At 38.7% G+C, this 11,465-nt stretch overlaps 1 protein-coding gene across 3 annotated transcripts in view; it reads left to right on the top strand.

The window, feature by feature from the left end:
- KDM3A (lysine (K)-specific demethylase 3A) overlaps positions 1-11,465 on the top strand; it is a 61,444-nt gene that overhangs the window by 37,491 nt on the left and 12,488 nt on the right. For all 3 annotated transcript variants that reach the window (XM_012644222.1, XM_012644223.1, XM_012644225.1), the window contains 6 exons: positions 2,833-3,037; positions 5,278-5,492; positions 8,298-8,450; positions 8,591-8,686; positions 9,056-9,183; positions 10,621-10,816. In XM_012644222.1, coding sequence (XP_012499676.1) covers positions 2,833-3,037; positions 5,278-5,492; positions 8,298-8,450; positions 8,591-8,686; positions 9,056-9,183; positions 10,621-10,816 — 993 coding nt within the window. The remainder of the gene's footprint in view (positions 1-2,832; positions 3,038-5,277; positions 5,493-8,297; positions 8,451-8,590; positions 8,687-9,055; positions 9,184-10,620; positions 10,817-11,465) is intronic.

Raw genomic sequence — 11,465 nt, 5'->3', positions numbered from 1 at the left:
GTATACCTGGTTTTGTATATATAGAAATATAAACTGTATTACACAAATGTGTTCATGTCAACAATTTTTTCCTGTGAATTAGTACAGGTGTCTTACCAACATTTTAAAGATGTAATGGTTCCATTATATGCATTCACCATATAACTTAAGGTGGTTCCTAGTAGGTGGGTAATTAGGTGGTTCCCAATTCTTGGTTGTAAGAAAATATTTTTGAAACAAAATCTAAAGTGATCTGGTGATTACTTTATCTTCAGCCTATCACTTGTCTTTCTGTAACATCCAGGTTGGAGTGGAAGAGGTGACACTTCATGCACACACAGGTAGCTCAGATCTGAAATTAAAACAAAAACCCAGAATTGCATCCTCTGGAAAAGGGACTTTGGTTTAAGATCTTAAAGACAGGGCTAAAATACTGGAAGAGTCTCTTTGCTTAAGGGGATGTCCTACTGCTCCCACAATCTGTAACAAAATACTCTTCTTATAGGGAAAATGGTATGTGTACTTCATGCTACTTAAAAATATCAAGTTTGGGATTGCAATACAACGATGGTAGTTATCAGAAGCTCTGTTACTAGAATTAAATGAAGAATAAAATAGCTTCAGCGTGCCAAAAATTTCAGAGCTATTGCAATTTAAAGATGCCTTATGATAATTGTTAGCTATGTGGGAAAATTAGTATGTATTTTGTTAACTTTTAAAAAACTTTAAAAACTATTTAAGTGAGTAAAGAATGTATCTATACTAGCTTTTTACTGCAGGCCTCTGTGAAACTAGAGGGCAAGATGGGTAGATTTGACTCGAGTCTTTTTTAATATAGAGTTAGAAGGAGAATAGGAAGAGAACTTTCTTTGCCCAGCGATACTTCTAACCCAGCTTCTTCATTCTTGAGGTTTAAGATAACATAACTGTTAATTTGCATAAAATTAATTGCATAAGGTTATCCTGTTCCCCAGGAATTATGTAACTCCCAAAAGAAAGTGAATATTCATAACTATATCCTTGTTCTATTTCTTTATTCTTTTTGAGTCATCAGCCCTCACACACAGCTAGTTTGTAAAGCAAATTGTTTTAATATTATGTGAAGAAACAGTAAAAATTCTAGTGCAGTAAGCTCATGATAGATACACAAGTGAGTTATGGAGTCAGCTTTGTCTCATGTAATATATTGTGCAGCTATTCCTCATCTAATGTGATTTTAAAAGAAATGAAAACCTGGTCACATCCTGCTATCTACTATGACATTTGGCTAAGGAATGAGAGAGTGTGATCGGAACCTACCAGGATTTGTGAGCTGTGTCCATTAGTACTGTTTGTTGGTACAGAAGGACTTGGAAAGCTGTTCTGCTCCCTTGCTCCACTTAGGGGCTAGAAAACAAAAGCAAACTGGAGTCAAACAGCTGCCTTTTTTCTGTTCAGATGTGTGACTCCTCAGAAGTGGCCATTGCCTTTTTCTCTTGGCTCTGCTATGAATTGAGAGAATCACTAATGGAATCAACCATTGCTGTCCTCACTGAAAAGCTAGATTTAACCAGTTCCACTTCCATATTATTTGTAGATATTTCCTGTTTTAAGCCAGGGAAGAACAGATAAGATAACTTTTGGACTCTACCTTTGGAAACCTGACCCAATTGAAAGGATGATGTCTTTCAATATCTGAGTAACTCCATCCTTGAACTACTAATCTCTTATTTTCTCTCCTTTCTTACTTTACCTTCTCTTTCACTATAACTGAATAAGAATGTGTAGGGGATCAAGGACTGACAGCATCATTTTAGCATTTTACAGTGTGCTCTAGTCCTGCTTTAAAAGAGAGGTAAGATTAGATCACCTCTAAGGTAATTATTGAAGATGTTTATTTTATTAATATTTAAAGCCTTCTTTGGTTTGGAATCTTCCAATTTTCTCCAAGACTAGCCTCTCCCGCCTGTCTCTCAACTGGTTCCCCAGAAGTTGTTTGTTTTTGTCTTTTGTTTCTTTGCCTAAGAACCTACTTCCCTCTTCTTAGCTCCCTTGGACCTTAGAAAAGGTCTTTTCTGTCCATTTTCTACAAAATATTCCATAAGGCTCTTGACTTACAAATGGATTCCTTTATGTGTTATTTGTGCTGATGCAGTGATTGCTCTTTCCTGTTATATCTCTACTTTTTCTCTTTTTCTTTAGAAATCTTGTTAACGTTTTAAGTTCTTTTGCTCATTACAAGTTAAAACTTAAAACCTGCATTTTCTTAGAATCATAATCCTGTCTTTAGCCAGTGCTCTTGTTTCCTGAGTGGACCATATGTGTGAAGGAAATTGAAGACACATGAAGAGTCAAGTGACATCTCTTGGAGGCATTTAGAAGATAGCTCTTACTTCATAGACTAAGGGGCTATACAGGAAAGCTTTTGGTTTTTAATTATATTCGGAATGGTTAGCTTTTGTATAGTACTTTAGAAAACACACCTTAAATCAGTCTTTTTTGAGTTTGGAAAGTGACAGAACCGATGTCTACAAAGACAGGCCTCTGTTGAGATGAATCTGTTTCTGCATTGCTGATGTTGTACTGAGTTTCAATTTTTGGAAAAGTGTTACTAACATAGCTCTTATTATTTAGAGTTGTGAGTAGAAGTATACACTAACTGTTTTACTTGTTTTATAAAGAGAGTAAAACTTTTCCAATTATTCTGCTAATTGCCTTCTGTTGAGCCATTTATAGAAATTACAACTGAACCAAGAATGGAGAAAGGAGAGTTCTCTTTTTGGGGAAATTGGGTTTTTGAAGAGAATTCAGTCAAATATTGATGTGATGTTCAAAAATTTGAGGTCCTATTTCCTTAATCTTTTGTTTCCTTAGCCCCATCCCGGAAGTCAGTTTTGACAGACCCAGCCAAACTCAAGAAGCTACAGCAGAGTGGAGAGGCCTTTGTGCAGGATGATTCCTGCGTGAACATTGTCGCACAACTGCCCAAGTGCCGGGAGTGTCGCTTGGACAGTCTCCGCAAGGATAAGGATCAACAGAAGGACTCGCCCGTGTTTTGTCGCTTCTTTCATTTCAGGAGGTGAGGCAGTTTGGAGAAAACTTACATAATCTGGGCGCTCTGGCATACTTTTGGGTTCCTCTTTTATCAGCAGTAAATCTGGGACCAAAAAGGTAGAGATCAATACAATCTATGGGCTTGGGAATCTAGATCTTATTATCATTTATTATTTACTTTTCATTCTCCTTTTCAATTTTTTTTAAAGCCAAGAAGCTTTAAAATACAAACTATTTCTAAAAGTAACAGTCATTATAGAAAAATGCTGAAGGTTCTGAAAAACCACAATAAATAACTACTGTTAACTTTACAGTGCATTTTTAGGCTTTGTATGATCATAAAATGTGTTCAGGCATACCTACGTGATATATTGCATATACCGTTTTGCATCTTACCTTCCAATACATAGTAGAAACACTTTGATCATGTTAACCTTTTTCTGCACATACTTTTGAATTTCTGTGTAAGACCCCATTATAATAGTGTTTGATAATTCATTTAACCAATTCCCTTGTTGGTATTAAGATTATTTTGTATATTTTGCCATTAGAAATAATGGCGAAATGATAGTCACCTTGTCCTTATCCCGGATTATTTACTTTGGAAGGATTACTAGAAGTGGCATTACTGGTCAGAGGTGTGTGTTTTAAGGCTTTGATACACATGGTCTACCAGATTACCCTCCAGTTGCACCTGCATCCAGACCCACTGCAGGGTTCGAGCATGTCTATTTTTCTACCCTTGCCAGCAGGGAGAGACATGTCTTTTTTAAGAACTTTTCCAATTTTATAGGCAAAACTTTGACATTTATATTGTATTTTTTTTAAATCAAATTCATTTTCTTTATTCATTTATTCTGAGTTAAGAGAAAGCCTTCTGCCTTGTTGGTATAAATGAACAGTGTTGTTCTGAATATTGATGAACTTTAGATATAATTCACTTTCTCAGACATCTAGATACTTTCAGGTTCAGCTAGTTCTAATCATACACAGAAGTGTTGACTTTAATTTCTTCCTGTTTTCCTCCTCCCTTTCATTTTATCTAAGTTAAAAGATTGCTGATGAGCTGAATTAAATGCACAGACAATTTAGATCATTAGTTATATGTGTGTTCTTAACTTTCAGATTCAGGCTTATTTAACTGAAGTGGAATTTTTAGATACTAGTTTGCCCCATTCATTCCTGTGTAAATTGCAAAAGCACGATAAAACGTGTGGATAGTATTGAGAGCTGTGATAGCATTAACATATGCATATATTAATATATATTCTGAATAACGCTTGGCCCAGAATAAGCTCTCTGGAAGGTTAGCTGTATTCTACTTACTCTCAGGAGAACTTTTTCTTACACAGGTTAAGTATGTTAAGATACATACGCATTTGTACTTATATACGTTTTGGAAAAACCATGAAATGATTGTGCTTTGTACGAGTCTTTGTGTTCCTATTACAGACTTGCTTTCATGCCAGTGTGGCTCCTCTGCTGTAAAAGGTATAACTGGACTGGATAAGAGATTGGTTTAAGTTGCAAAGGCGTTTTAGGGGAAGGGATAATTTTTTTCTTTCTTTTATTATTTGTAATATTATTAGAGAGTTTTAAAAAACATTATGCTTTTATAACCATCTAGAAATCATTGACTCTGTGACATAGCTTAGGTCATTGCTTCATTAATGTCTGGGGTTACCCTTCTGTTGCTGAGCTTTATTCTTGAAATAGTAGTTGTATTCAAATCTGATCAGACTATTTATCACCTTCTGTTTGTTATTACCTTAATTGAATAGTAATTTGTGGATCATCCTTGCTAACTAAGTCCCAAGTCCAGCAGGTTGAACAGTTGTCTCTGGAAGCAGTGTGACTATATCTTGGTTTGAATGCACAATACACCTCTCTTCCTCCTTCCTTCTCCCTTACCTGCTCCCCCTGTCTAGCCTGTCTTTTGGGGGAAAAACTTAAGTTTTTTTTATCTTTCACCTAATATTGCCAAATAATAATTGGCTATAATTAGCCATAGAGATTACAGAAAACTGGGAAGGATTTTGTTGATTTAAATAGTATTTAAATAGACCAGGTGTGGTGGCTCACACATGTAATCTCAGCACTTTGCAAGGCTGAGGTGGGAGGATTGCTTGAGGCCAGGAGTTCAAGACCAGCCTGGGCAACATAGTGAGACTCGATCTCTACAAAAGAAAATTAGTAACTGCAAGATGTAAATCAGTTTTGTGTGTGTATACATATATACACTGTTTTTTTCCCTGCTTCTCCTAGGTTACAGTTCAACAAACATGGTGTGTTGCGGGTAGAAGGCTTCTTAACACCGAACAAGTACGACAGTGAAGCAATTGGCTTGTGGTTACCTTTAACCAAAAACGTTGTGGGGACTGATTTGGACACAGCAAAGTATATCCTGGCTAACATTGGAGACCACTTCTGTCAAATGGTGATTTCTGAAAAGGAAGCTATGTCAACTATTGAGCCACACAGTAAGAGCATCTCTTAGGGGGTAGGATTTTTGAATCCAACTTGATTTTTGTCCCTGACACCTAAGTCCCAATTGCATGGTTTCATTTTCACCCAGAAGTTTAGATGACTTCACTATGATGAGGTTGCATTTTTCCTTTTGTTAGGAAAGGTAAAGGTGAGGTGGCGATGGAATTGGCACAGCTTCACCAGCAGTGCAGGCTCACCAAAAGGGGATGAGGTTTCAGGTTGGTTTATTTTGAGGCAGAGGTTCCTAATCAGGAATATATTTCGTAAGAATGGATAGGCTTTACCCCACACCCACTGATTGAGAGTCTGCAGGGCTGGGTCCCAGGCATGAGAATGGGGACAAACTTAGGTTAAAATGATTGTCAAGGTTCGAAGGGAGTACTTGAAAGTTATGCTGTGTCTGTGACCCTACTCGTTAGGAGCATTCTCACACTGATCTTGCAGCCCAGTAAGCCACAGCGACCAGTGTGGGCGACACATTAGAGCTAGAGCTTCCTTCATGACATGTCACACAGTAGGATGTCTAGGAGGACAACACAATCTCTTTCTGTCTGTGTGGCTCTGTAGAAATGAGATATTTAGCCAGAAGCACCATGGAGCATCTGTCTTATAAATTTCACATTTTCCCATCATTTTATCTTTTCCGAATGTTTGAAATTTAAAAGTGAAGCCTTTCATTCCTTGTTTTAGACTTTGCATAATCAAATATGTTGAAGGCAAGCATCCACACCAGTTGTGAGATTTTGGTTGTAACCATCAGAGCTTAAGCTAGCTTAAGCAAAAAAAATAACTTAGTGGATAGGTATGTATATGATCACATCTCAGAGTCTAAGGAACAGGAACTAAGGAACTAGGGCATTCCTAGAAACAGAAATCCAGAGGAGGGTGAGAGAACAGGGAGTGAGCTCCTGGGGCAGCCAGAGTCATACTGAAAGAAAGCAGCTGGAGAACAACTCTGTTCTTTTTGGGGTAATAGAGACTCTAGTTAAGAATCTTAAACTTTTTTTCTCCTATAGTCTATTTAGGACAAGTGATACTAGTTTTCCATTTTCAGTGGAGATACAAAGTTTCTTTATTAAATACATTTAAGTAGTAGTAGTAGATTGAAAGACAAGTAAGTTCTTAAGTGACTGGTCTAGTGGTGGTATATACATGACTGCAAAGTGAAAAGACTTTTGAAATATATTAGTAGCTTTGCTCCTGAATCAAGCAAGGCTGTTTTAAATAAGAGATGGTTGTTTTCTTTGCTAAAGGTGAGTCATCTGAAAAATGCATTTTTTTTTCCATAAAATAAAAGACACAGACAGTTGTCTTTTAAGAGCATAATTAAGAAACACTCTTCCTTGAAGATTTAAATGTGATTAACCTTTCCTCCTTGTATTTTTGATCATCCTGTTCTTCTTTCTTTCCTCTGTGACAAGCTGGTCAGATTGGCAAGAGAAACTCACTGTGAGTGTTACTGAAAGATGCCACCATACCCAGAGGGATTGTCCTCTGATCCTTAGATTAGGAAGCAGATCTTGACCATTATACTTTGTTACAAATAATCATTACATGGGTGGCTAAGAGATCTAAGAGTACTTTTTAGTGAGATCGTCTAATCAGAGTGACCTAGGTGAAGTTCATAAGATCTGATTTGTAAAACGCCTGAAACTATGTATTGTGCCCGGGGCTATTAACATTATAATAAAATGGCAGTTCACTCTGCAAATGGATTGATTTGGTGCAATTGGATTAATTTGGTGTAAACTGAAGTTTGGTCATTTGGGTTATGTTCAGTCTGAAGAAAGGATGAATTAACCACAGACTGGATTAGGAAAAAGATATTCTCCATAGAACAAGAGTACAGCAGTATTGATCCAGTGTTGCTCTGGAGGGAGAGACACAACACTGACTGACTGACTGACAGGAGTTTTCTGGTCAGTAGACATTGGGCTTTTCTATGACCCCCAAGAATGTCCTTCCTTTGTGTATACTTCTTGAAGCTTTCTGTTACCTGATTTTGGTACTCCTCTGTGCTGGAGAAGGTCCGATGGCCTGTTTGGTCCTGGAAGGCCCTCTCTCCCGTTAATTAGGTCTTGGCTACTAGAAAAGAAAATCCTGCTTTGTAGAATCCCAGATCATACCTTAACCTGCTGGATATTTGGTTAGCGTGAGTCAGTCCTGGGTGCCTGCATCACTCCCGGCACTGGCAAAATCAAGTTTCTGAATCTCGATGGTGAAGTAACTGACCTTGGACCATTGTGCCTGCACTAAGTTAATGTGCTGCTCCCTCCAGACCCCCTCAGTACCCTGGGGTTTTTAATGGGCAGTTTGAGTAGATTTAGGACATCTGTGAATAACCTGATGCTCTATGCTGACTGTAGCGGTTGTGGAGCCAAGTAAATTTTTTTCCCCCTTGGAGAAAGCCTGGCTGATGCTGACTTTAGATTCTCAAAGGGACTCATGACTCAAAAGGTTAAGAACCTCTACTATGATACCTGTGCCTGAGCTCTGGCTTTGTAACTATTGCTGCACAGCCTGAACAGAGTCCAGTCTCCTAGGGGGAGGTAAAACTGTGCCTGCATATATACAATGTGAAGAGGTGTGAGTCTGAAGTACAAATACAAATCGATGAGAGCACTGAGGGAATCCAGGAGAGCTTCATGGAGAAGGCAGCATTTTCCATGAAGGCTGAACAGAGTTCACAGGAACTCTAGTCATAAGGAGGAATGATGACTCTCTCTACCGTTCATGTTTGATTTCAGAAGCCCTCTCCATCCCCAAGAAAACACTAGGTGATTTATTGATTTTTGCAGGACAGGTTGCTTGGAAGAGAGCTGTCAAAGGTGTTCGAGAAATGTGTGATGTGTGCGACACTACCATCTTCAACCTGCACTGGGTGTGTCCTCGGTGTGGGTTTGGAGTGTGTGTGGATTGCTACCGGATGAAGAGAAAGAATTGCCAACAGGGTGAGAACTGACTGGATTCTCCTATAGTCCCCCTTACCACAGTTAAATCAAGCCTTTCATTGATTTGTGGTTGATAGATTTCTGAAGCATATGGGGCCAGAGTCCATAATGAACAGTTACTACAAATCAGTTATTTGCAGGTGCTGCTTACAAGACTTTCTCTTGGCTAAGATGTGTGAAGAGTCAGATACATGAACCAGAGAACTTAATGCCTACACAGATCATTCCTGGAAAAGGTATTTCATGTGGTACAGTGATTTTTCTTTCCCCTTGTCTTGGGTAACTCATAGGGGCTGGTAGTTTGGTTTTACTTTATGTAGTGTAATTACTTGCTAACTTTATTTTCGTATGCACTATAAGTTGTCCAGAAGTGTATTCAATAATGCGCCCAACACTTTGATTAAGGTCTTGTGGGTAGTTTTATAGCAGAAAGAAATTGCATTTGGGGAAGGCCTACGTGGCAAGATGAAAAGGAAGGAGTGGGAAAAGTAATCTTGTGGGAAATGTCAGCTTTTGCTCTGTAATACTGAAGTTGAAAGTACCTAATAGCTCTGTTCAAATGTTTGCCTCTGCCCCCCCCACCTTTTTTTTTTTTTTTTTTTTAGCCCTCTATGATGTTGGAGATATTGTTCATTCTGTAAGAGCAAAATGGGGAATAAAGGCAAATTGTCCCTGTTCAAACAGGCAATTCAAACTCTTTTCAAAGCCAGCCTCAAAGGAAGACCTAAAACAGGTATTGCTGTTTATGCCAGATTCACCATCCCTTGTGATTGTTGTTTGTCTGTTGTTCAAATAACCCAAGGATTTCTATAGTGCGTTTGAAAGGAACCTGGGGACAGCTGTCAGGAGAGAGAGAGAGAGAGAAAGAATTCATACATTTAATGTGACAGTTCAGAGACCCATTCTCACTCTTCATATAACTTTTGTGGACCTCATTTGTGGCCTCTTTTAGTTGGTTTTACATTTATGTTTCTTGACAAAGCAAAAACCTCTTCTACTATAGTCTACCTGATAAGTTGCTGTCAAATTTATATGGGTTTTTAAAAACTTCTCATGTGTTTTGCAGAATGAAAATTTTTTAGGTTAGTTTAAAAATTTTTTCAATTCCTGAATATATTTTACCTATAACGTTTATGAAGAGTTGAAGGAAATAATGATGAACCTTTATGTATCCATCAACCAATGTAAAAAATGTGCATTTTCTTGGTCTTCATATGCCTCTTCCAGGTGGCATCCCTTTCCTCCCTCTACTCCCTGTTGTCCCCTTTCTCTCCCTTTCCCAGCAATCATTATCGTACACTGTGTTTAATAACAAGAAATTTACATTTTTATAGAGCTGTGATGTCAAAAGCAGCATGGAAGAGTAGAAGAGTTGTTATCTTTGGAGTCAGAACTGAATTAGAATTCTTTTCCTGCCACTTTCTAGTTGTGTTAATTTGGCTCAAATGAGCTGATTTGTATGTGCTTCAGCTTCCTCATCAGTAACACAGGAATAATAAATGATATTGATGCTTGGGCGTCACAGAATTACATCACATGTAAAGGGAGGGCCTGGACCGTAACAGGAGTTTGAATATTCTTTTTCATTCTTCTCATGTGTGTATAAACTCACTAGCTGAGTTGTCAAGGCAGGTTTTTAGGTAACAATAATAAGTGACGTGCTCTTTCCAGTTTCTTTTTAAGTTTATAAGTTAAGAGCTTCTCATCTCATTTTAAAGCTAAATCAAAAGAGCATATTCTCTTTTTTGGCATCCTGTTTCCTTTTGAAATCACAGTTTTACCTTTCTGGCCTGTCATTTAGTCATTTGACAACCATGTTTTGAGTGCCTATTCTGGATTCCGGGGTGAGTTTACAGGGGAGATAGGCACAGACTGGTCCTTTTGAAGCAGCATGGTCCATGGAGTGATGGAGAGATGCACCAGCATGGGATGCGTGGTAAAGGGGTGGAGGGGAAATACCTTGCTCTGTTTAAGTTGTCAACATCTCTCCTACCTAGTAGCTCTGCTACTATTGCAGGATTACTGCAGCTGTGGTGATAGCCAGGGCTATTTATTAGGTGGTTTTCTTTTGGATATTTACCTCTTACTGGTGGGCTGTTAGGGAAAAAGGTAAAAAGAGAAAATGTCATTCTTTAGTTTGTGTAAAATTCTCCTTTTATACTTAACACAGACTTCCTTAACTGGAGAAAAGCCAACTCTTGGTGCCGTGCTCCAGCAGAATCCCTCAGTGTTAGAACCAGCCACTGCGGGTGGGGAAGCAGCCTCCAAGCCAGCCAGCAGCATGAGGCCTGCCTGTCCAGCTAGCACATCTCCTTTAAACTGGCTGACAGACCTCACCAGTGGGAATGTCAATAAGGAAAACAAAGGTGAATGTTTCCTGCTTTCAAGTTGGTTCCTGAGTACTTTCCATGCATAGAGGGACTTGATAACCTCAGCTGCCATGAGAACAGTGGTTAGGAATTGTGCAGAATGGAAAGTGGTTCCATGTAGTCATCTGGGAACCTGCCACAAATGAAAGTGTGTTGAAATGCAGCGCCAGAGAGAACTTGCTGCTGATAGAACTCTAGATAAGGTTGAGATTGTGAATTCTACCACCGAACCACAGGAAGGTTGAGATTGTGTTCAGCAAGAATGGAGTGTGCTGAGATTTGTTTTAATAAGTGATTTTTTTCACCTTTCTATCCTTACCCTGTATATAGTTCTTATTTTGTCTAAATTGGAATGTACTGGCTTTGGTTTTATTTTTGTCATCTGTGCTATTGTCTCAGGATGCTTGACGATAGTATAAAGAACATAGACTTTGGGCCGGGTGTGGTGGCTCACGCCTGTAATCCTAGCACTCTGGGAGGCCGAGACGGTGGGGGGAAGGGGAGGGATAGTTTGAGCTCAGGAGTTCGAGACCAGCCTGAGCAAGAGCGAGACTCCATCTCTACTAAAAAAAATAGAAAGAAATTAGCTGGACAACTAAAAATATATAGAAAAATTAGCTGGGCATGGTGGCACATGCCTGTAGTC

The sequence above is a fragment of the Propithecus coquereli genome, unplaced genomic scaffold, assembly GCF_000956105.1.
Source record: "Propithecus coquereli isolate 6110/MARCELLA unplaced genomic scaffold, Pcoq_1.0 Scaffold208, whole genome shotgun sequence".
Classification (NCBI taxonomy): Eukaryota; Metazoa; Chordata; class Mammalia; order Primates; family Indriidae; genus Propithecus; species Propithecus coquereli.
The sequence above is the reverse complement of the archived record's forward strand: the minus strand, read 5'-3'. Positions and strand labels throughout refer to the sequence as shown.